The 25,161-nt window shown below is 48.8% G+C and overlaps 2 protein-coding genes across 2 annotated transcripts; one reads left to right on the plus strand and one right to left on the minus strand.

The window, feature by feature from the left end:
• The first annotated feature begins 3,582 nt into the window (after nucleotides 1–3,582).
• Nucleotides 3,583–9,595, plus strand: PARK7 (Parkinsonism associated deglycase). The gene is made up of 6 exons (XM_081201750.1): nucleotides 3,583–3,767; nucleotides 5,215–5,316; nucleotides 6,031–6,090; nucleotides 6,545–6,614; nucleotides 8,681–8,767; nucleotides 9,188–9,595. Exons 1-6 carry the CDS (start codon nucleotides 3,678–3,680, stop codon nucleotides 9,346–9,348), a joined length of 570 nt encoding a protein of 189 aa, XP_081057876.1. The 5' UTR covers nucleotides 3,583–3,677; the 3' UTR covers nucleotides 9,349–9,595.
• Nucleotides 9,596–10,467: 872 nt separating this feature from the next.
• Nucleotides 10,468–25,161, minus strand: LOC308590996 (taste receptor type 1 member 1-like). The gene is made up of 6 exons (XM_081201483.1): nucleotides 24,725–25,161; nucleotides 22,664–22,946; nucleotides 19,446–20,225; nucleotides 15,819–16,025; nucleotides 14,506–14,626; nucleotides 10,468–12,443 (listed from the first exon to the last, which is right to left on the minus strand). The coding sequence occupies exons 1-6, from the start codon at nucleotides 24,901–24,903 to the stop codon at nucleotides 11,500–11,502; spliced, it is 2,514 nt and encodes an 837-aa protein (XP_081057609.1). The 5' UTR covers nucleotides 24,904–25,161; the 3' UTR covers nucleotides 10,468–11,499.

The following is a 25,161-nucleotide window of genomic DNA, read 5'->3' on the forward strand; positions in this document are numbered from 1 at the left end:
AAACTGTTCTTAACCTGAAGCACCACTTTAGCTAATGGGGCCTCCTGCTGCCGCCGGAGCATGATTTCTGTTCTCATCCTGAAGCAAAGTTCTTAACCCGAGGTACTATTTCTGGGTTAGCGGAGTCTATAACCTGAAGCGTATGTAACCTGAAGCGTCTGTAACCCGAGGTACCAGTGTATTCATAAACATGGACCCAGCGTGTTGCCCCTTTGTGCTTGGTTTTCCCTTCACAGGGTCTGTGACCTTCTCACTGCTGGGGTTTAGTTCGACCAGAATCCAGAGCATCCATTTCCAGAGTTAACTCTCATAACATGACTCCCCCGGGGTCCGACGCACAACGCAGAAGCTGCCTTTCCCCATTGGCTCCGCCGCTGCAGGTAGGCGGGCCTTGGCCTTCCGCCTCGCGCCGACCCAGGTGCGAACGTGACGTCAGCAAAGCCCCCTCAAATGCCAAAAAGCGCGGGCTGAGGCGGCCGCTCGCCTTTTAAACTTGCTTCCCCTCCCCCACCCCCAGCCGCGACCTTTTCGAATGACGGCCGCTACGCGCAGGGCTTGAAAGCGAAATACGTCACGAGTCTCCTCAGATCAGACCCCCTCGCCAGGGAATTTCCACACAAGTTCTCATCAAAGACATTTAAAACGCGCGACTCCCCCACCCCCCAAAAAAGAAGAATATTATTGGCTGCTGTAGTTTAAGGGTGCTGGAGACTGTGGGTGTGACACATTGGTGGGGAGAAGGTGCCGGGTATCTGCGAAGCTGCCCCCTCCCCCCCCCACCCTCTCGCCATAGGCCATTTAGGCAGCTTCGCGGTGAGGTCGCACAATGTTGTTAGGAGACTTCCCCTCCCCCTCTTTCGCGAGCCATAATTCTCGCAGTCGTTTAACGCCTTTCCCCTTGGGGAATTCTGGGAATTGTAGTCCTTATGGGGGGGGGGGAAATGCGACGAACAGGGGACCTCTAAGGGTTCTCAGCACCCTTAACAAAATACAGTTCCCAGGATTCCTTGGGGGGGGTAAGTCGCCGCTCTTTAAAGTGGTAGGAGATACCGCTTGAAATGTGAAGGGCTGTTGTAAGAGAGGGAGAGCCGCAGCTGGCGCGGAAGGTGTTAAGGGGAGTCGGAGGCTCCTCCTCCTCACGGGAGTTCGAGTGTCGCTCTTTCTCCGGCTGTACCATTCCTCCTGGAAGCGGGGGGGGGGGGGAGGAGGAGGGGAGGAACCATTAAGCCTTCGCTGACGGAGAGCCATCGCGAGCTTCCAGCGAGTGGCAGCAGCAGCAGCAAGCGCCCGCCTTGTCTCTAGAGGAGGAGGAGCTGCAGTTGCTGCCGCCTTTTGCACGTAAGAACGGGTGCATAAGCGTGCGGGAAGGAGGCGCGTGCAAAAGGTGGAGGGATGGGGCGCCTGGGTGAAGCGAAGGCCTGGTCGTGGAGGCGGCGGGGCGAAATCCTCCCTCGTAGCCGCCGGAAGGCCGCCCCTCCGACTCGCGTCTTGAGCAGCCTCCCTCCCTCCCTTGAGACTGAAAGCCGGGCAAATCCCAGCAATGGGAAGCGCGGCGGGGGAGGCCTGGCTGGGCGCGCATTCGCACGACTGAGGTGACCCGGGTTACGACATGTGCGTCAAGGTGGTCCAGGGGAGTGCGTGCCTCCGTCTCTCCGGGGCAGGCCTCCAGATGACCGACAACGTCAGCCCCGCCCCCCGCCCCTTCCCCAGCCCTGCTCTAAGCATACAGTCAGACAGCAACCAGGTCTGCTCCTCTGCCCTTGCTTTCCATCTTTGGGTAGGCCAGGCATCCAGATACCCAAGGCTGAAACCTCCAATCTGTCCCCTGCTTTCACAACTGTGCCCGCTGACCCCAATTTCCTGAAAAAGGCCAATGCACTAGGATAACACAGGACTACACTGCTGGACTGTAACTCCTTCCTACTCAGCTAAATAGGTATTAGCAAAGCAGAGCTATTTTGCACTGCTGGCAATAAGCGGTGCACCCTCAGCTGCATAGCCATCTTGATACTGGTATAATAATGATGGGGTCTTTTATGCATAGATACTGGCCATGGAATTAATATTTGAGAGGTTGCAATTTCCGCAGAGATTTGAGCTGCAAGCCCTTCACTGCGTATCTGCAAAAGTGGCTAACAATATATTGCAGTTTTCCTCCTGCAACACTTCTGGGGAGAGAGGTACTCTGTGCTCCTTGTGTCCTCCCTGACAAGAGGGCACCAATTGCAGGAGCCATTTTACCAAAAAGGCTCTTACCATCTTCTTCTGGTCCCCGATTGTAGCCTTGAATTCATATGGTTGGCCTGTGGGCCTGATCCTACAGCTCTTCAGGTTTGATTTCCTTTTCACTTTAGCTTCACTGTGTTAGTGCTGTTCTTAATATTTTCTTCAACCCTTGCTAACTAATAGCGTTCAAGCATTGTGTGCTTTCCTCTCTCTTCTCAGTAAAATTCAGTTCAGAAGCTATTTTTTTCAGCATTACGTCTGAATCCGCTGCAACTGATGAGAATCCTGTCAGTTACCCGCCATTACTGTACTGCTCACAGTCAGAGCAGGCCTAGTTGCTGTAATTGCTGGCAAAAGTAATTGAAAATGTGAAAGAAACCTGTGCTCTCATGCCGATTTACAGAATGTTTAACCAAGGGCGAGATGAATAGATTACTGTCATTGCAGTTGTTATGTAGTGAGCCCTTGGGTCATCTTGACTCTGTATTTCTGCATCCTCCCAAGGTGCTTATTTGACCACTGTAAAGTTGGAAAAGGGGCAACAGAAAAATGGTGGTCAGCCCACTGGGACTTGCTTCAGGCAGGATTGCAGCTTGTGACCTTGCCAGATTAATGATCATTATGACTTCCTTGCAATAACAGTTGGAGATGAGGTTCCCTATGTCTTCTCGGCAAGAGTTGGCTTCTGATGTAGGGAGAAATGTCATTCCCCAAGCACTTGGAAGTAAATGACCTCATTTCCCCAGCAACAGGTTTTCCCCCTCAGTCACAAATTGGTGGTTTGTTCGTTTTGGGCTGTAGTTATGAGATTGCTTCTTCTTGCCTGGTGCCCCTCATAACCAAGGCAGTGGGTATCTATGATCTCTTGTCTGCCTTGAAGACTGACGTAGATTTAAAAAAGGGCTGAGATCAGATATGCAGCTGGCAGGAAGCTCCTATTTCATCACTCTTCCAAGAAAGAAATGCTAAACCAGAGCTTTTTTTCAGAAAAGTGCTGTGACCTTTGATCTTCCCAGGACTCTGTGGGTGTTCCTGGCCATACTGATGTTGGCTGCTTTAAGGTGCTGCTAAGGCACTTAATGTTGACCTCTGTCCAGCAATTCTCCTTGCTATATCTTTCTTCTCTTCAGTAACTCCTCAGTCTGGCTGCAGCTTGGAGTATTGAGCAGTGACAGATAGGTAGCCGTGTTGGTCTGCCATAGTCAAAATAAAAAATTCCTTCCAGTAGCACCTTAAAGACCAACTAAGTTAGTTCTTGGTATGAGCTTTGAAGTGTGCATGCACACAAAAGCTCATATTGAGCAGTGGTGATTGAACAATAAACTGTGCAGATAAATGTTGCTTTGCCTAACACTTTGTTTCTCTCTTGGTCTGTAGTGTGTGTTTGTGTGTGTGTGAGAGAGAGAGCTAGCCTTTTGTTATCGAGCCGAGCAAAACGCCCAGTTTTCAACATGACTGCCAAAAGGGCTCTGGTGATCTTGGCCAAAGGAGCTGAAGAGATGGAAACTGTCATCCCCACAGACATCATGAGGAGGGCAGGTGTGAGTATGCCCTGGGGCTTCCTCCATTCCTCCTGGCGTTGTTGTTAACAATAAGACATTGTCCATGTGCAAGAAGGCAAGTCCCTTCCTTGGCATAGGGAGCTTACAGTAGCCGAAATGGTTGTCCTGTGCCCCTGCGTTGTTGCCTGCAGGTGGATTCCTCATGAACTAGATGCTTAGCTGGTTGCAACAGTGTTGACTGTTTAGTCCTGGGACCTGGAGGACTCATGCACTGTTTAGAGTTGCATAGACAAGGCATGTTTAGTTGCTTGGCAATTGCGAAGTGGTTTGAGAAGCCATTTCTGCTGAGTTTCCCTTGCGTAGGCAAGCATGGGAAGTACAGCAGGCCACCTGTCATTTGAGAAATCCTCCAGAGTGGAAGGTGGCTGAACCTGGAGCCTGGGTAATGGCCAGGGATGGCGGGAGCTGACGTCTTGCAGCATCTGGGGGGCTTTGGGTTCCTCCACTTCTGTTCCATGCAAACAGCACTTTGGGCAGGAGGTGTTCTGTATTAAGGATGGGTAGGTTTACATTCTCAACAGTCCTATCACCATCACTCCCCTTCCCATACCACCAACCCACCCCCCGCTATTATGTTGGGGACAAGGCTATATTACAATATAGAGAAGCAGACCCCCATCCCTGCAGCCTCAAACCAGGAAAGGAGAGAGAGATTTATAGACACAGATTATCTAGATGTAGGTTTATGCAGGTAGGTAGATATAGGTCTCTGCCTGTTTTGTGGGCTCAGAGGGATTTACAGCTGTTTTATCATTCTTGTCCTCATGGGCCTCACAAAGCCAAATGTTTTGGCATGAAAGAAGCCCCCCCCCCCAATAAAAACTGTTCTTGTAAATGTTGTAAACCCTGTTCTAATAAGCAAATAGTGAAATAAAGTAAACCACACCATCCCAAAAGCCATCCAGAGGCAGGCTGGCTGGCACCTGCTAGACACCAAAATGATGTGCTGTAGAGCAGGGCTGGACTGCAGAACAGAGGCCAGTTACAGGGGACTCTTTCTGATTGGCCACTTGTGCATACCAACCATTAGTCCTCTGAGTTTTATATACCCACTTAATTCCACGTATGCCTCTTTAACAGCTATTGTATGCCCACAGCATATTTAGAGGAGATATGCTAGAATGTCTGCGGACATTTATTTGCAGCCAGGGAGAGGTGGGATATATTGTTCAGTTATGTTGCTCCCTGTATAGATTTCTCCCAAGGGATTCTTCAGAGAGTTAACTTTTTGAATAATAGTGGGTGGGGTTGGTTACTTGCTGATGGATTGGGGTGGGGGGAAGGAAACACGCTATATACAGATTTACTAAATGCGCATTGTGCTGGGGACCACTAATGCAAAAATTTACCTCCATCAAACTATTTCCATTTCTTTGGTGACTCAGTAGATTTTGGCAAATGAAGCAGTTGTCTATTTTCTCACCAGATCTCTGTGACCGTAGCAGGCCTGACTGGTAAAGAGCCTGTGCAGTGCAGCCGAGATGTCTTAATTTGTCCCGACAAGAGTTTGGAAGATGCCCGGAAGGAGGTTGGTGCCACACAGATTTCATGGTGCAAAAAAAATGGGTGCCCCGCCTCTTTCATATTATGTGCAAGTTTCTTCATCATCATCATCATCTAGGGGTGGCCCAAGGGTACCTTCAGCTTGCACAGTGATAATAATCAGGAGAAGGGGGGAATTGCTGAGGAGCTGGAAACTGGCTGGTAAAGAAGCAAATGGTGACTCGGGAAACTTTGGAGAAACCTCTCACAGTGCCTGCATGTGGCTTCATGGAATCATGACTACAGAAGGGAAATGCAGTGGTTGAACTTGCAAGTTTCTGCGTGGCGTTCTATTAGCAAATGTGGATAGTGATTCTTAGTGCCACTGAGTTTAAATAAACACTATGACCTTACATTTCAAACAGATGCTAAGAAATGGCACTATGAAAAAAACAAAACACCCCACAATATTTATAACTTTTGGAGGGAGGGGAAAGATGCTAGGATCAAATCTGTCTGGAAGTAGCATCCTCTGATCCGGAAGATCTCTTCTGCCCACCCACAGTCCCCAAAATCCTGTAGTTTTAATGATGAAGGGAAAACCCTCACACCAGAGACGCTTATTTGTGTTTATTCCAGGATTGAGCCATGGCACAATATTGAGCGGTTGCCTGCTAAAGCATAGCTGCAAATAAGATGTTTACTTTTGTTTTTCCAGTCTTCATGCTTTTCTTTTGCTAGTGCTTTTTTCTATTCTTAGGGACCCTATGATGTGGTGGTCTTGCCAGGAGGGAACCTGGGAGCTCAGAACTTGTCAGAGGTAACAACTTGGGGAAATGTGGGAACTTCCCTCCTATTTGAGCAAATATTCTCCTGTTCTGAAAGTGAAGGAAGCGGAGTGCAATATTTCCAAAGTCCAAAGCAAATGTTGCAACTGCTTTGGTGTGTCTAAAGTCAAACTGGTTTCTTTTCTGGGGGAAATTGGTCCACCTTCCCTTCCCTTGTATAATGCTGTAGATATAAATCCGCAATTGAGCCAGGCTTACTCGAGCGGTTTTGAAACAAAAGAGGGCCCAATGGCATGTTTTGGGGGTGTGGGGGCAGGGAGAGGAAGAAGCAGTTTCCTTTAGTCATCTAGTAACAACAAAATCTTCCAACACCTTCCTTTGCATCCTTTTTCTTTGTTGGACGACCAGTTCTTATACATAACAGCCTTCTTGTGTGCATAGCTGGAAAAGGATAGCTTGTTGATCAAATAATATCTTTCCTTGCAGTCGCCTGCTGTGAAGGAGGTCCTGAAAGACCAAGATGGCAGGAAAGGGCTGATTGCTGCCATCTGTGCAGGTATGCTATCAAGGTCCGCACCCAACACTCCAAAGATCCAGGATACCAACCCTGCATAGAGCTTCGCCTACGACAGCTGATGCCGTTGGCTGCCTCACTTCTGAGGTTTGGCTTTCTTGTGCCACTAATGGTGTAAAGAAAAACACAACTAATATTGGCTTGCTGCAAGTCTTGCGGGTTTGAAAACTGAGAGTTGAAACGCTGTCCCAAATCTCTACCCGTTGAGGAGAGAAACTTGAAGATAACAATCCCGTCATTTGTGCTTGCCCCCAGGTGGAAAACGCTCTGTTTATACAGCGAAGCAGGCCTGGTTTGTTTTTCGAAGGGAGGCTTCCTTTAGGGGCAGCTTCTCTGAGTTGGGATGTGACACAAAATAACACTGCAGAAATAGCTGCATTTCCCCCATGGAATCCTAGGTCCCTCTTCCAGTTAGCAGCTGCTGGCTGTGATTCTCTTCCCTCCTTGCTGCTTCTGACAGGGTGCCTGGCCGGGCTGTGCTTGCCATATGTGGTGTGGCTTGACCTTCTCTCACCACTTGGCCTTTGGGTGCTGTGAGTGTCGGGTTCCGCAGACTCCTGAGAGTTGCTCAAAAGCATTCTGGGTTGGCTCTTGTGAAGGGATCCGTTTTCAAGAAATGCATGTGGATGTCTTAAGCTTGGCCTACCACTCCAGGAGGCCTCTCACTGTAGTGGGGATCCTTGACTCAGTCTCTCCTTAGACACACTTGCTGTAGGAACTCCTCTGAAGTGGGAATGAGTGTCATTCTCAATGCAAGGGTTTCCCAAAGCAAGGGTTGGCTTCTTCTGGCCAATGGGGAAACACCAATCTCCCTCTACATTGTGGCAATAATAATCCTTCCAACTGCTTATTTGTATTTGCAAATGCAAGAACCAGCCAACCTCCTCCTTAGGGTGTAGGTGAGGCTGACTTTGACATATGGGCAGAGCCACCTACCTGTCAAATGACCTGCAGTCATGGTGACATCAGGTGACTGATAGGTGGGCAGCCCCAGCCCCCTGTCGAAGTTGACCCATAGGGTGTGAAGAGGAGTCAGCTTCACCAGCGCCTTCCCCACAGGGAACTTACCGGCAGGAGTGAACTCTGGGTTCTGTGCTAGCTCTACACACCCGAAAGGTGTTACCAAACTTCCTGTTACCTTCCTCTTCCAGTTCAGTGGTTTAACCAGGACTAATCTTTTAGTGACTTGCTAATGACACAGGGCACAATGGTGTTTTTGTCGCCAGATTAAAAGGAGGGAGATAGCTTTGAAACTCTGCATAAAAGTTCCCTCTCTTAGTTATGTAGATCAGTTCAGTATGTGTTGTACTTTGTTCAGTGGGACTTAAAGGGAGGTTAAAGGACTCATGACCGACTCTGGGGTTGCGGCGCTCATCTCTCTTTACTGGCCGAGGGAGCCGGCGTACAGCTTCCGGGTCATGTGGCCAGCATGACTAAGCCGCTTCTGGCGAACCAGAGCAGTGCACGGAAACGCCATTTACCTTCCCGCTGGAGCGGTACCTATTTATCTACTTGCACTTTGACATGCTAGGTTGGCAGGAGCAGGGACCGAGCAACGGGAGCTCACCCCTTCCCGGACTTTTGAATCGCTGACCTTCTGATCGGCAAGTCCTAGGCTCTGTGGTTTAACCCACAGCGCCGCCCGCGTCAGTGCGACTTACTCCCAAGCAAATGGTGATGGGTGTACTACAAGTTGCATAACTTAATTGCTGGTTGTTTCCAACTGGGGAATCGTCATCCCACATATTTGGAAGTTTTGTTAAAACGGGGGGAAAGGTTTTATGGTCTTCCTTCATTTAAACCTAATGCTATCATTTCAAGCTTATTAACTGCACACACTTAACCGTTCCTCCCAAATCCTGCATGGGTAGGGCGTGTGATGGTGGTAATGGAAGGGTGAGGGATTCCCAACACTTTTGTGGATCTGGCCTCACTTGCCACTTCGATGCTGGGACATCTTTCCAGCATGGTAAATGTGGCCCCGGGTTCCAAAAAAAGGGTTCCCGCTATAAAGTGTGCACAAGTGACGGCTCTTTGTTGATCTCTAGGACCCACGGCTCTGCTGGCACATGGCATTGGATACGGATGCAAAGTGACAACCCATCCCTTGGCCAAAGACAAGATGATGAGCGGAGGTAGGTGGCTGCAGGCGCACGGCACAGATTGACTTGCGCAGAGAGTGTTTCATGAAGCACAGCTCAGGATTGTAATTAAGATGCCTTTCCCCCAAAAGGAATGTCGGGTAACACACAAGTATTATCAGAGGCTTTGGTTTTGAGGAATTGCCAGTTCTGCGAGACCTAAATCCAGCGGCAGTTCAAAGTTTGAGGTTTTTACCTCTTTGGGTGTCCCTCTCCCCTTACAAACCATCAGTATATAAATTTTATGAAATAAATAAAGGATGAGAATTGCGGCTTCTCTCCTTGCTATAGTCTATGAGGTTCATAGTTGGGGGTAGAGTTACTTCCTACACATTCAAGGCAGCTTCCTGTGGCTGATTCCTGCTGGAGTAACCTGTTCTGTTATGTTTTTTTCCCTTGTGCTTTCCTCTGAAGACCACTACAAATACTCCGAGAGCCGCGTGGAAAAAGATGGGCACATCCTCACCAGCCGGGGACCCGGCACCAGTTTCGAGTTTGGCCTTGTGATTGTGGAAACGCTGCTGGGGAAAGAGGTGGCCGCACAGGTGAAGGCCCCCCTTGTCCTGAAAGACTAGGGCAGTGCCTTGCTGAAAGAGGAGAAAGCCTTGTGGCAGAAAGCCCGTTTCCCCTTTTATAGCAATAGTAACACACATTCTCACACAGGTCAGGCAGCCCCCTTAAGCGCAGCAGCAGCAGCAGAGATGATAGTTGCACTTAAGCCTGGAAACTTGAAGCAGCCTGGAGGGGAAGGTGCTGCTGTCCAAGTCCCTTTTGTGTTTTCTGAGACCCTATTGCTTTCAATAAAAGAGGAACTCTGTTGAAGAGGTTTGTCTTGTATTTGTGGCCCTGTTTATTTAAGAATCCACATCCCATTGTTTTTTTATCTTGTATCCCAATAAAACAGTTTAAAAAAATCTATGAGTACAACAGCAAAAATAAAACCACCAAACTGTAAGACTTAAGCAGTGACCCACCTGCAATCCAAATGTGTTGCAAAACAGGCTTGCTAAGGTGGTGGCTTTGAAGCCATATGAAGTTGGGGTTAGGTGGGCAGCCGTCTTGGGGTTGGAATTCAGCTAAGCTTTACCAGATGAAGCCACGTATTTGTCTTGCACTGCTTCAGCATAGGCAAAGGGGTGGATTTGTTTCATTGTTTGAAAAGATGCAAGATTTCGCCAGACCATCAATGGAGCAAGTAACTGACAAGGGATAGGTTGAACCCACAGCCTCCATTCCCCCTTTCTAGCAAACCTTTTGAAGCCTAAATTGCAGAATCACAGGTGCAAAATGGCATTTTGGCCTCCATGCAAAACAATGTTTGCTTATCAAATTATCTGGTTTGCCTAGTCAAGTCATGCAAATGGAAGATAAATGTTGAGGGAAGTGATTAAATAAGAGCGATTCTGAGAGAGTACTGCAGGGAATACATAGATGGTTGAGACATTTTTCATGTTGACTACGCACAAATGACTTCTAGGCTTAATTTTCATATTCACTATTTATAGATGTTTAAGAGAAAGAAAGCAGCTTTGGATCAATGCAGTTAGTTGCGTGCCTGAAATCCAGAAGGGATGCCTCAATTGTTTGAGATGCCATCCAACATAAAAACAGACACACACTTGTCCACAGCAGGGGTACGACTGCCCCCCCCAATGAAGGAAAACGATACAAAAACACAATTCTTTCACACACCCTAACTTGAACTTAAGGATTTTAATAGCATGCATAACACCTGAGTTGAATTGATGCTGAATCGAGTCTACTTTTGGCTAAGTGTTCCAAAGCATTGATTTATCCTATTTAACAAAATTTATATACCACTTGGTTGTTTAAAAAACCCTAGCAGTAAACCTGTAAATTATTTACAAAAACAGTCAAATGTCTTGCCCCAGGGGCACCTTTCAGTGGGGATACCCCTTCATAGATCACCCCTACTGAACTTAAGGGTCAGTTTGAGAACACCAACAGAGAGTTTTGTGAAATAATTCTGCTGCCCTGGGTAGATGGTGCTGAAGTGTGAAGGAACAGCCCCCTTCCCAGATTCTCCTGCAGTTGGAGTTTACTCCTCTTCACCCTCCTCCTTCCTACTGTGCCAGGAATGGGGACCTGCCCAATATTGTGTGAGCTCCCAGTTCCCATCAGCCCCAGCAGACCATGTGGCCAAGAGTCAGGGAGGATGAGGACGGCAAGCATAACTCCAGCTGCATCTAGAGGGGGTCCCCCTAAGGCTTCCCTATCCCTGCCCTAATTCTGGAAAGAGGGTGTCTTACTTGGGCCTTTGATCTTGCCTTCTGATGGTGGTGGAGGGAAGAGGAGCAGCTATCACTTTCTTACGTAGGATCCCTAATAAAGATTACACAGACAAGCGGCAGAGAGATTTGCTTACGTGTGGACCAGTGCTCTTTGGCAGTAGCCAAGCAGCACCATCAACAATCCTGTTTTCATTGGACCTCTGCCCGAAAATCCATTGAAATTCTACACCGAATTCTCAGAAGCTTGAAATATACAAATGTAGCCTCGCTCTGTAGTTTCTGCTATTTGGCTCTCGAGCACACAGACGTTCTAGGATTCTGAGCACCCAGCCTATGTTTACAACACAGGTGAAGTGTGCAGCCCGCTACCCCCGTCTCCAGGCTCCCGTTTCTTGTTGGAGCAGAAGTTTTCCCGTGGTCCTTCCGGGCTTTCTCCTGCGGGAGAAGCCTTTTCCCCACCCCAAGGAAGGCTTCTCACTGCTCGGCGTTTCTGACTGTGGCCGTGTAGGCTTGGATACAGGTCTGGAAATGGGCCACCGTGTTGAACTGCGGCTGGAAGAGGATCAGGTAGCATTTGGGCAGGAAGAAGGTGCAGAGGATGGCATAGACGCTGGTCTGCACCGTGAACATCTGCAAAGCAGGGATCCCCTTGCCCTTCCCTTCGGTGGTGATGTAGATGAGCATGAAGCTGCCCCAGCCCATGAGGAAGACCAGCATGCTGGTGGTGAGGAGCCTCGCCTCGCTGTAATTCTTGGGCAGGTTGCGGCCCCAGAAGGCGAAGGCGAAGCAAGCGCCGCCCAGCAGGGTGATGTAGCCCAGCACCCCTCCTAGCCCCATAAAGTGGCCCTCTGAGCATTGCAGGTAGACCTCCCTCTCGCTCACAAAATCCTCTTGCAACGTGGGCGGGGAGAAGCGGAGCCAGAGGAGGCAGATGAGGGCCTGCAGGCCGCAGCTGAGGCCTACTGAGACGTAGGTGCCTTTGTACTTGACCCAGCACTTGGCAGCTCCAGGGTGCAGCTTGCAGGCCATTTTGAAGATGAAGATGATCTGGAAGGAGCGGACCAGGAGGCAGGAGACGCAGACGGTGAAGCTGATGGCGAACAAGGGCTGCCGGATCAGGCAGGTGACCTCGGTGGGCTTCCCGACGAACAAGCTGGTGGTGGTGCAGGAAGCCAGCAGCGAGGCCAGCATGACGAAAGCCAGCTTGCCCCCGGCCGCTTTGACCACTGGCGTTTGACGGTGGAGGGCAAAAACCAGCAAGCAGCCAAAGAGCAGGAAGAAGTCGACGATGGTCAGGATCACCAGGGCCAAGATGGTGGTGGTGGTGATGTTGAGATACGTGATGAGCGGGGGGAAGCAGGTGCTGCTCTTCAGAGGGGACCACATCCCTGGGGGGCACAGGATGCAAGTGTCTCCACCTGAAGAGGATGAAAGGAGAAGCTCAGTCAGCTTAGAAGTAGAAGAAAATGCCTTACACCAAGGCAGGCACTGACTTGTTGTCTCTACATTGACTCTCCAGGACTTCCATGCAGGGTTCTCTCCCAGGCTAGGGATGCACCTTCGCCGCATCAAGCAGTTGGTTCCTTACGTTTCCTGCCCCGACCTGGCCACAGTGATCCATGCGGCGGTCACCTCCAGGCTTGACTACTGTAATTTGCTCTACGCGGGGCTGCCCTTGAAGCTGTCCCGGAAACTCTAGCAGGTGCAGAATGCTGCAACAAGGCTCTTCACGGGGTCTCTGCCATGGGAGCATATTCACCCAGTGCTTTTCCAGCTGTACGGGCTCCCGGTGGAGTACAGGGTCAGATTTAAGGTGCTGGTTTTGACCTTTAAAGCCCTTCACGGCCCAGGACCCTCTTACCTACGGGACCGCCTCTCCCGGTATGCCCCACGGAGGACCTTAAGGCCCATAAATAGCAGCACTCTAGTGGTCCTGGGCCCTAAGAAAGTTAGATTAGCTTCAACCAGAGCCAGGGCCTTTTCAACACTGGCTCCAGCGTGGTGGAACGCTCTGCCTCATGAGACCAGGGCCCTGCAGTATCTGATTTCTTTCCGCAGGGCCTGTAAGACAGAGTTATTCTGCCTGGCCTTTGGCTTGGAGTCAACTTGATTCCCTCCTGCTCTTTCATTTTTCCTTTCTCCTCCTGTGATGAGGCTGCATTTTAATGTTTTAATGTTGTCTTTTAATCTTGCTTTTAAGTTGTATTCATTCAACTTGTTTTTATTATTGGTTGTTAGCCACCCTGAGCCCGGCCTTGGCTGGGGAGGGCAGGTTATAAATAAAAATTATTATTATTATTATTATTATTATTATTATTATTATTATTATTATTATTGGAAAGATATGTTGACAAGCTGGAACATGTGCAGAAGAGGGCAACTCAAATGATCAAGCATCTAGAAGCCAAGCCTTATGAGGAGTGGTTGAAGGAGCTGGGTATTGTTTAGCCTAGAAAAGAGGAGACTGAGCGGAGATACGGTGGTCATTCTCAAATATCCAAAGGGCTGCCACATGGAAGAGAGAGCAAGCCTGTTTTCTCCTGCTCTGGAAGGTAGGACTCGAACCAATGACTTCAAGTTACAAGAAATGAGATCCTGACTAATCATCAGGAAAAACTTTTGACAGTAAGAGCTGTTCGACCGTAGAACTGTCTCCCATGGGAGGTTGTGGACACTCCTTCCTTTGAGGTTTCTAAGCAGAGGTTGGATGGCCATTTGCTTTAGCTGAGATTCCTGCATTGCAGGGGGTTGGACTAGATGACCCTTGGGGTCCCTTCCAGCTCTAAAGTTCTGCTTTTGAGCCCTGCCTTCCCATTGTGGACAGTGAAAAAGTCTTTGGCCAAGCCTCAGTCTGTGTAAAGTCAGGAAGAAGAAGAAGGAGGAGGAGGAGATAATTAATTAAAATTTTTTTTTAATCCCACGTTTCCCCCAGATGGTGTCTTATAGCTGGTGAGCTTCCTGGGGCTTTGCAGAGCCCCACACTCTGTGCAAAGTTCAGCATGGGCCTTTGCAAAGGTCGTGGAGTCACAGATAGACACAATCGCTGGAGCCTGTGTTGCCATCCACAAAGAGCCCTTTGCCCGAGTCTCTGCTTGGGGGAGAGGGGAAAGGGGCAGAGGGTAAAGCTGTGTTGTGACTCAGAACAAAAACAAACCCTCCAGAGGACCCTCTGTCAGCCCATGAAGGGACAGAGGCAAAAGTGAACAGCAGCGGCCCTTTGTGCTCCTGTTCTGGACTGTTGTTCATTCGGCAGAATTGGCACCATCACGAAAGACTGTGAACGGGGATTTGAACCCATCACCTTATCTAACACTCGTAACTCCTACACCTTGGGACTCTTTCCTGCCTTCCGCCTCTGCCTACTTGGCACTGATGACCTCTGAGTCAAGGGAAGGAGCTAGAACTTGTCTAGCGCATAGCGGAGGCCAGTCTTCAGATTCACAAATGAGGCTCCCTGAGCCACGCGGTGTTTGCACTCGCCTGTTTCGTTTTGATAGGTCCCTTCCAGGCAATCGTCACAGCGACATAAACACTCCTCCAGCAATTGCTTGCTTCGGATTTGACCCACTTCACACACTGCCATGCAATATGATTTGGGGACCTAGAACAGGAGAGTTCGGTTAAGTGGAGGCATTTGAGTTGTTGGCGACTGGTGGAAGTCAGTCGGTAGTTCACTGCACCCATCCAATGTGGTATCCATCATTAAAAGGGGTCATTAAAAAGGAATAACAAATCAGTCCCCCAATATCCCAAGGCTTTTATGGAAATCTATGTTGAGAAAAATGTAGGATATTATATCAGAAAATGTAGTGTACTGTTAAAACAGAAGGGGGTCAAACCATCACAAGGGGTGTTGAAATTTTGGGAGGTTGGATAGTTACAATGGAATGGTCTCAGTGGTGGGGTACATGTGTTTATTCTTATTTATTTATGATTATTACTTTGTCTAAATGAATGAATGGAAAAAACGTAGGATATTGTAAAGTTGGAAAAGGTGTGCAAGAGAGCAAGCTAAATTATCCAGAAGCTGCAGCAACGCCTTGGATAGGCAGCATGTGGATGTCAAGGAAGCAGCAAGATGAAGCTTCCCAGAAAGATCTCTTTGGTCACTGTGAGAAACGGAATGCAATAGCAGAAGGAGCCATTAGGGTCAGATCCAGATGGCTGCTCTTAGGTTCTTTTATGTCCAAGTAAGCCCCAAGCTGTTCCCCAATCTGATGCCCTCCAGTACAGCTCCCATCTTTTGTAAGATCTAGCTACTGACTCACAGCTGCATGAATGAAAGGGTTAACCCGAGCTCAGGTTGTCAGTGGAGAAGGAGCTTAGCAGGCTCCCTGCAGCCTTTTGTTTCCTCCCCACCCCTTCTCTCTCTTTCCCCCTCTGTGCTTCCTGAAATAAGCAACTGGGTTCCCTGCAAGTGAGCTGACTCTCTCCAAAATGGAGATTTTAAAGCCTGCGTCTTTGTTAACCTAAAGATTGCATGATTCTTTCAGTGGATTGCATGATTCTTTCAGTGGATAGAGACTTGTTTCTTGTAACTTCTGGAATCTCTGTGAGTAAAAGCTTCACTTATTTGGAAAGCTAAGTCCCTGTGATTTATTCTAGCCTGAGCATTTATGTGGGGAACATTTGTTTAAAGGTGGGCAGATGTAAATTGGAGCATTTGCCACTGTGCTTAGCTCTGCTATGGAGAGTAAGAATCTCTTCCAGACTTCTCTCTCCCAACATCTATCATCCCCATCCAGCATCGCCCGTGTTTTCCTTCTTTCTGGGTGTTTCGCCTGGTGTCTTACCTGATACCCTGGTGCTGGCCAATTGATTTCAGACTTGTTGATAGTCAGGGCTTGGGAACTGTAGCTGCCTATCATCTTGAAAGCAGCCGTGTCATTTTCCCAGCTCCAGGTGACGACACTGTAGCCCAGGAACAGATCTCCCTCTTGGCCAAATGTGATGGTGTTGCCTTGCAGAGGAAAGTTCACCTTGTACAATGCTTCATAAAACTGAAATGAGAAGAGAATTGCATCTTGGGGGTGCAGGGGGAGGGGTTTACTGTCTTGTTGAAGGATGTGTGGGTAGCACAGCTAAACATTGGCCTGAGAGATGATGATCCCTGTTGTTTGCTTTATTTCAGCTGGAGGCAGGAGACAATGTCAGCCTTCTCCAGAGATTCACGCTGAGCAGGATTTTCTAGAAAAATTATGTCAAGCATTCTGGGCATATTTAGTTAGAATTTAAATGCCAAGTTTCCTTAAATTACAATGCTACCTCGGGTTACAGACGCTTCAGGTTACAGACGCTTCAGGTTACAGTCTCCGCCAACCCAGAAATACTACCTCAGGTTAAGAACTTTGCTTCAGGATGAGAACAGAAATCGTGCAGCGGCGGTGCAGCGGGAGGCCCCATTAGCTAAAGTGGTGCTTCAGGTTAAGAACAGTTTCAGGTTAAGAACGGACCTCCAGAACAAATAAAGTTCTTAACCCGAGGTACCACTGCACAACGATTTGCTGTTAAAATGCACGGTTCATGGCATTTTTTATTTATTTATTTAAATTAGTTAAAATTAATGAAAAGGTTAAAAGTGCCCTTTTGAGATTATCTCTCTCCCGCTCCCCCATGGAAATTCCTTTTTTTTAAAAAAAATCATAAGCTCTGCTACAGACACTGCACCCACTCCTCTCCCGGGTGATGGGAGAGATCTGCTTCAAGTTTCTTCCCTTTCCTCCCACAACCTCAGGGCACCTGATCCTAAAGGCAGCTACTGCCTTGGACATCTGAATGCCACCTGCTTGCCTTGGGTTTCTGAACCAAGTGAGCTGGGGAAACTGCTCTGGCTGCAGCCATTACTGCGGAGGCACTAGCTGGCACCTATCGGATGCTATTAAGTCACACCACCAATAACAACAACAACAACAACAAATTTTATTTACAGGGAGGGGGAAAAGTATTTGATCCCCTGCTAAATTTGCCCGTTTAACTCTAGCTGAAGGTTTGAGTAGCTACACATCAGCCTCAAAATCTTACTGACTTGGAGAGGATCTGCAAAGAGGAGTGGGACAAAATACCTCCTGAGATGGGTGCAAACCTGGTGGCCACCTGCGAGAAACGTCTGACCTCTGTAATTGCCAACAAGGGTTTTGCCACCAAGTACTAAGTCGCCTTTTGCAAAAGGGATCAAATACTTATTCCACTCATTATAATGCACATCATTCTCTGACTTTTGTCTTCTGGGTTTCTGGGGGATTTCCTGTTGTTATTCTGTCTCTCACAGCTACAATAAACCTACCATTAAAATTATGGACTGGTCATTTCTTCGTCAGAGGGCAAACAGGCAAATTTAGCAGGAGATCAAATACTTTTCGCCCCTCACTGTATATCCTGTCCTCCCCGGCCAGAGTTGGGCTCAGGGCGGCTAACAACAATAAAATTTCAGTAAAAACATAATAAGAAAAAGAAAAAGAAAAATTAATAAAAAGAATACAACTAGACATGTTGCACATGGACACAGGAGGGAGGTGAGTGGCAAATGCGCTTTAGTCCCTTGGTGCTTCAAGCCGACTTCCTCCAGGCATTGAGGGTAGAGGACAGACGCTTCCTAGCCTGCCTTTGAACAAAGGGAGATATGGAGCAGCCTGATCCCAAATATACCAGATGTTTGGGAAGGAGCAAAGGAGCTGAAAGGAAAAACCCCGGGGAGAGGATGCTATTTATCAAAACAGCAGCAGCAGTGGTGGCCTGCTCCCCTGAACGTAGCGCTTACCTCCATGGGAGCATGTTCACCCAGTGCTTTTCAAGCTGCACTGGCTCCCGGTGGAGTACAGGGTCAGATTTAAGGTGCTGCTTTTGACCTTTAAAGCCCTTCATGGCCTAGGACCCTCGTACCTACGGGACCGCCTCTCCCGGTATGCCCCACAGAGAGCCTCAAGGTCCATAAATAGCAACACCCTTGTTATGTAGTGTAGTTTCACCCTGGGCCAACAGGGGGATACTGTATATAGTTTTCACTCAGGTCTGTAGATAGTTTTCACTCAGGTCCGCGGCAGTTAGTTTAGGCGGGAACTCTGGGGCTGTTGTGGTTACAATGTTGACAGCCGGCTGCCTATAAATACAGGCCGGCTGAGCTGTTCGCAGTCAGTTCTATTCCAGCTTGTCTTAATAAAGAGCTACTTGAAGAAATCGCTGTGCCGGCTGCTATGTCAACCCACTACTTAATACTGGCGACGAGGATGGGATGGATGGACATCAGAGCACAGCCAGATGCGGCCAGCCTCTGAACTGAGCTGAATCACAGAGCGAAATCACTGAGCGAAATCACTGAGCGAAATCACTGGGCAGAACCAATTCAGAGCTGACTGTTCTGGCTAGAGCACTGTGTTCCATCCATCGCCCTTCACGCCGGCATCGGAATCATGGCTTCACTTGTGCCTCTACCGCCGTTTGCGCCAGCCTCTGAGTCATGGGACTCCTACCTCGCTCGGTTCGACTGCTACCTCCAAGCCAACGAGCTGACAGCAGTATCAGTGGATCGGAAGCGGGGCCTATTCCTCAGCCTCTGTGGGCCTGAGGTGTTTGAGACGGCCCGAGCATTGGTTGCGCCTGAAGCAGTCCAGGCAACACAATGGGACACGATCCAAGAGAAACTCCGCAACCACTACGCACCAAAGCCGTCCAAGATTGCTGCCCGCCATGCGTTCTACCACCGGAACCAGGCAGAGGGGGAGTCAATCAACAACTACGCCACCGCCCTGCGACGGAGTTTCCCTGTCCCGGAAACTCTAGTAGGTGCAGAATGCTGCAGCAAGGCTCCTCACGGGGTCCCTGCCATGGGTGCATATTCACCCAGTGCTTTTCCAGCTTTACGGGCTCCCGGTGGAGTACAGGGTCAGATTTAAGGTGCTGCTTTTGACCTTTAAAGCCCTTCATGGCCTAGGACCCTCGTATCTACGGGACCGCCTCTCCCGGTATGCCCCACAGAGAGCCTCAAGGTCCATAAATAGCAACACCCTAGTGGTCCCGGGCCCTAAGGAGGTTAGATTAGCTTCAACCACAGCCAGAGCCTTTTCAACTCTGGCTCCGGCCTGGTGGAACGCTCTGCCTCATGAGACCAGGGCCCTGCAGGATTTGATTTCTTTCCACAGGGGCTGTAAGAGTTGTTCTGCCTGGCCTTTGGCTTGGAGCCAATTTGATTCCCTCCCTCTCTTTCTTTTTTCTTTTCCTTCTCCTCCTGCGATGAGGCTACATTTTAATATTTTAATGTTTCAATATTTTAATGTTGTATTTTAATGTTGTCATTCAACTTGTTTTTATTATTGCTTGTAAGCCGCCCTGAGCCCTGCCTTGGCTGGGGAGGGCGGGGTATAAATAAAAATTATTATTATTATTATTATTATTATTATTATTATTATTATTATTATTATTATTACCTGCCGTGGCTTGAACTCCTTGCTTGCTGGACATCCTTCCAGGCTGCACCCCAGGTGGTTGTGGAGGGCCTCGGCCAGGATATAGACAGAAGCGTATGAATAGAAAGACCACTGCCAAATGGAACTGTTCAAAATGTTGGCTAAAGCGTCTGGGGAGAGCAGTTGGTTCTCATCGCAGGACTGGGAGCAAGCCTCCACCGTCGGGGCCTCAGAGAGCAAAGGGCCATCCGTCTTGTTTAACGGGGAGTGCTGTAGCGTTTTCCCAACAAAGTGTACAAATTGAGGCAGTTTGACTGGCTTGACAGTGAGTCCAAGCACGGTGCCTGTTTGCTCGATGTTTGGTATGGAAGCAATGGTGTCGGCTAAGATCCAGGATTCGGGTGCGATCCAGACTTTGCCTTCGATCTTCAGTTTGATGACAGCATGGAAGAACTTCCTGGTAATGACCACATTGGAAAGGACGATGACGACGTTGGTTCTGGCTTTCTCTATGTTCTCAATCACCCTCTGCAGCCGGCTTTCCAAGATGCGGAGATCGGCCGTCATCAGCCCCTGGTAGGAAATGCATATGCCCTTGGCTGCTGCCTTGGCAATCAAAGACTGAACTGTTTTCTCGCTGGCTTTGGTGCCACTGTCCACAGCGGAGACGTACTCCCAGCCAAAGGCCGAGATCAAGGAGATGAGCCCCGAGACCTGGTGGTCATTGCTAGGGATCGTACGGAAAAGCAGTGGAAAGAGCTTCTTGTCAGCAAAGATCTCTTTCTTGATACTGTACGAGACCTGGACAGGAGACAGGCACGTTTTTAAAAGCAGGAGGGCAATATGGAATGGTGTGTGCACAGCTCAGAGAGTGCCTAGAGCAGTGTGTGTTCTTACCAGGTGCAGATGGAGAAAGTGGGGGAGTTCTCATTTATCGCGTCCATTAGTCACCTAATACGCGTGACCAAGTTTAAAAACATTTACAACTACAGCCCCAAGGTGAAAGACTTCTGGGAGAAGATTTATAACGAATTGAAAAAAAATGTTGAAATGTACATTTATTAAGAAACCAGAGGCCTTTCTTCTTGGAATAACAGGTTTGGAATTGCCCAAAAAAGATGTTAAATGATTTTTGTACGCCACAACTGCAGCAATAATTTTGTTAGCAAAGAATTGGAAAACACAAGAAATACCAACAGTGGAAGATTGGCAGATGAAGATGATGGACTTTTTGGAGCTGGATGACCTGACTGGAAGAGTCCGCGACCAGAAGGAGAGGAGTATCAGGAAGAATGGATTAAATTTAAAGACTATTTAGCGAAATATGTTAAGATAACTTAATTGGAAAAGCTTGCAAATAAATAGATAGGCTTAGGATTCAAATATGTAAAGATAAGTTTTAAGATGTTTAAAGTTAAATTAGAAAGAATGAAAGATGTTAAGTGACCAAGTTAATTTTTTGAAAAAATAGATTTTGGAAAACTGTTATAATGAAATTCAACCAAGGGGATTTGAGTCACTTAATAATGTTACCAAGATTTAAACAGGATGTATGTCTGTTTGTCTGTTTTGAAATTTTGAAAATCAATATTTTTTTGAAAAAAATAGAAATAAAAACATTAACAACTACAACATGAGCAACCACTGGCCATTAAACAACGTATTAACAACATACACCTAGTTCTATGTGGTTGGCACTGCCTGGCAGCAGGGAATGTTTCCTAGCCCTGCCTGGAGATGCCAGATGCAAGGGGGTTGTCAGGCTTCAAGGAATCTGTTTCCCCTCCCTCACGGCAGTCTGCCAGTAAGGGAAAGACAAGAAGCTCTTACCAATATCTTTTAGTCAATATTCACAGAGAGAGACATCGACAGCAGCGGAGCAAGCCGATTGGGCGCCTGGGGTGGCGCATGTGCCCTGCGTCCAGGGGCAGGACCAGCCGGGGCAGGACGCTCCGCAGGGCCTCTGAGAAGTCTGCCTGCCTCCTCCCACTCAGCTGCCCTACAGCTGAGGGGGAGGTGGCAGGCGGACCGTTTGGGGCAGTGCGGAGTCTGCGGGCGCCCAAGCCACTGTGTCACTCCTAGGAAAGATGCGTGGCTCAGGCATGCTGCAAGCCCCGCGATGGGTGCTGCCTGGCATTTTGTCACCCCCCTCAGTGGTGAAACCTGGGATGACCCGCCCCCCACCGCCCCCCCTTCCTCCGCCCCTAGACATAGAAATGCAGTCTCTCTTGGATAATGGCGTTGCTCTGAGTAAACCCCTCCGTCTCTCCTATTATATGTCATCCCTACATTGGCTGATCTGTGCTTTCTGCCTCTGAGCTTTCTGTTTTACTTTCAATGCCCGCTGGGTCCTAGGAGGGGTGTGTGTGGAATACTTTCTCAAGTCACTGAGTCTGTCAACTGTCTCTCCCCTGGTGTTGCTTCTTTTCCCTGTTCCTCTCCCAATATTTCCCAGCTTCTCCCTTCTGCAGCCTCTGAACTGTGACCTTCTGCAAACCACTGTTCTAAATCTATACTGTCTCTCCCTCTTCTCTGGGAAGTGCAGGAGGAGGGGAGGGCAGTCTCCACTATTCCTCCTCAGTCCAGTCCCTGACAGGGGTTGAACTTGGGACCTTCTGCATGCAAGTGTTGTGGTAGTGGGGCTGTGCCCACTGAGCCATGGCCCTGAACGGCGGGCGCTGCCAACTCTCCCAAGCCGCCTACATCGCTGGGTGAGGCAGCTGCAGGCTCCTCTCAGCCACCTGCTGTGTTTGCTATTGTCTGTCATTTGGACCTTTTTACATGTAGTGCCCAAGTTGCTTAGGGCTTTGTGAATGAATTAACACAAGAGCTTTGAACCTGTCCCAGCAGCACGCTGGCAACCAGTATAGCCCTGGGACATCCTCTCCTGGGAGCAACCTGCCTGCCGCATTCTGTGGAAGTCAGAGCTTCCAGACCAGTTCCACTTTACACATTCACCCAACTGGTGAGGGTCTAACAAGGATTTGGCTGACTTAACTGCTGCCTTTGGGGTCTTCCTTCCCTCTCCCAACATGGTTGCTTGGTGCCTGAGAATCCCTTGAGGTTCATTCCACAGCTTTTCTGGCACATATATGCAAATATGGCTGACACCACAACAAACCAGTCCATTTGTAGGCCCACCAGCTCAGCAGAGTGGAGACGGCTACAGGGTCAGATGTTGAAACCGTTTCTCGAAAAGGCCACCGAGACTAATGCATAGCATCAATTTAGCAGCTCACCTGCGGAAGGCCGTAGAAGGTGAAGACTCTCGCTGTCAGCTGCGTCATTTCGGGCGTGTCGGGACCCACCACACCGATGACTCTCTGGGAACAGCCTCCTTGGTGCGAGTGGCACCACTGGTGTGGGGAGAGCTGGAAGGCGGCTTGCAGGTAAAGGCTGTCTTGGCAGGTGTCCCATATGTGGTATCCCAAGGTGATGTTGGGGAGCAAAGTGGAAGAATTGTTGATTTCCTCAACAGCCAGCCTCATGGCTTGAAAATGAACATAGCCCCAAGGGTTTAGACTGAGGAAATAAATGTAGGGTTCAATTAAGCCTGTAGAAATGGTACCTCAACACGCACACACCCCACCAGAGAAGAATGGCAGATCAAGTTGATGGATTATGCCAAAAGGGCTAAAATGACTGGAAGAATCAGAAATCAGGAAGACCAAAATTTTAATAAGGAATGGGGGGGGGGGTTATACTTTATCTTTAAAACCATTGCAAGCAGTTAAAATCATTAGTAGGATTGGAATAACACTTGTAGTTTAGTGGTGAATTTTGGAAACAATGGAGAGGTAAAAGATTTGGATTATTATAAAAGATGCAGGAGGAAATGATTAACAAAAGGACCCACAAAGGGGAAGAGGGAAGTTCTGGAGATTCTTTGGAATCTTGTTTCAATGTTGTATGTTGGATATGTGACTGTAAAATTTTAATCTGAAAAACCAAATAAATTTATACATAAAAGTAGTTATTATTACTATTATTATTATAATTAATTTTATTTATATACCACCCCTTATGCAAAGATCCCAGGGCAGTGTACAACATTAAGGACATAGTTTACAGAGCATAATGATAAAAAACATAATATGGAGCATAATTAAATAATCATAATAACAGTCCCAGCCCCCAGCCCAACACACATTTAACAGGCCATAGATTATTTAACGGCCGATGGCCTGAACAAAGAGGAATGTTTTTGCCTGGCAAGCTGTCTGGAGAGAGCATTCCACAGATGGGGAGCCACCACAGAAAAGGCCATTCTCATGTTGCCACCCTCCAAGCCCTCTCATGGAGTGAGGGTATAGAGAAGGGCCTCAGATGACAAGTACACAATCCAGCTGGGTTCATATGCGGAGAGGCGGTCCTTCAAGGTATGGAGGTCCCAAGCCATGCAAGGGTTTGTAGGTAAAAACTAGTTATAAACAGACTCCAAGTTTACTTGCCAGCAGGCAGAGAGGGAGGGTGGCTGGAGAAGAGGTCTCCTAAAATGGTAGGGGTGGGTGTCTTGGGGAGAGGCATGCCCAGGACAGCTAGAGAGGGATGGAGGGCCAATTGTGGTCCACAATCTCGAGGTTGCACTCCCCCAGATTTCTGGCCTCCCAGCTCTGTGACGGTCCAAGGAAAAAGAGTGTGCACAACTGCTAGAGAAAAATGCTGTGTGTTGCACCCCAGTCCTATCTGAGAGATTCCTGCTCTGAGCAGAGAAGGCTGGGCTAAGTGGGCCCCTTTTGGTCTGACCCAGCCAGAAGCCAGCCCCCCTTTTATGTTCCTCAGCACCCTTTGCGGCCTCCTCATTGCTGCCCCCACAACCAGATGCCCATGAACGGTCACCCACCAGCTGGCCAAAGACAGAGGAAGAGTCAAAGGGGGCAGTGGCGTAGCGTGGGTTGTCAGCACCCGGGGCAAGGCAAGTACCGTATTTTTCGCTCTGTAACACGCACCTGACCATAACACGCACGTAGTTTTTAGAGGAGGAAAGTCCGTAGGCATGCAACCCATAGGCATTCCCTCCATAACACGCACAGACATTTCCCCTTACTTTTTAGGAGGAAAAAGTGAGTGTTATGGTGCAAAAAATACGGTAATTTGCGCCCCCTAACCCGTGGATTTGCGCCCCCTAACCCTAACCCCCAGATGTTGCGCCCCGTGCGGCCGGCCCCCCCTGCACCCCCCACGCTACGCCACTTAAAGGGGGTGAAGCATGCTGAGGCAACAGCCCTGATTTCTGCTTCAGGGATGGGAGAAGAAAGAGCCCCGCCACAACACAACACAAAAAAACCCAGCCCTCTCACCTCTCGCAGGAAGGCAGCTGAAGTGGGCGGGTCCTGTTCCGCTCAGTGCTATTGCTATGGACTGGGTAGAGGCCGCCGATGATGAAGTCCCCTGGCAGGTTAAAGAGGGCCTGGCAAGAGCCGTTGGCAGCAGCCATGTGCCCCACCAGGAAGGCGGCCAGGACAAGCCGCGCAGGCATGATGGAGAGAAAAAGCAGCTCGCTGCCTCTCCCTCCTTGGGGCAGGCCGGTAGCATGGGGCGGGCAGGGGCTTGGAGGAGGCTCACACGTTTCCGCCGACGGCTGGCTTTGCCACTGCTACCTGCCCCTCTCTGCATGTCACCCACGGGGGCCTCTTCTCCTGCTCTTCGGAGGAGGAGGCCCATTTGCTTGCTTAGAAAGTGTTTTACATGCAGCTGAGACTGCTTTGCTTAATGGTGCCAGCTGGGAGTGGGAGTG

This window comes from Podarcis bocagei (assembly GCF_964188305.1).
Source record: "Podarcis bocagei genome assembly, chromosome: 7".
In the NCBI taxonomy this organism is placed as follows: domain Eukaryota; kingdom Metazoa; phylum Chordata; class Lepidosauria; order Squamata; family Lacertidae; genus Podarcis; species Podarcis bocagei.

Excerpts from the sequence above, each read along its gene's own strand:
- PARK7 (XM_081201750.1), top strand. The coding sequence starts at position 3,678 with ATGACTGCCAAAAGGGCTCTGGTGATCTTGGCCAAAGGAGCTGAAGAG. Across the intron at positions 5,317-6,030 it reads TGGAAGATGCCCGGAAGGAG|GGACCCTATGATGTGGTGGT; the intron begins GTTGGTGCCACA and ends TTCTATTCTTAG. Across the intron at positions 8,768-9,187 it reads AGACAAGATGATGAGCGGAG|ACCACTACAAATACTCCGAG; the intron begins GTAGGTGGCTGC and ends TTTCCTCTGAAG.
- LOC308590996 (XM_081201483.1), bottom strand. The coding sequence starts at position 24,903 with ATGCCTGCGCGGCTTGTCCTGGCCGCCTTCCTGGTGGGGCACATGGCT. Across the intron at positions 20,226-22,663 it reads CCTTCTACGGCCTTCCGCAG|GTCTCGTACAGTATCAAGAA; the intron begins GTGAGCTGCTAA and ends TCTCCTGTCCAG. Across the intron at positions 16,026-19,445 it reads AGGAGTTCAAGCCACGGCAG|TTTTATGAAGCATTGTACAA; the intron begins GTAATAATAATA and ends TTCTCATTTCAG.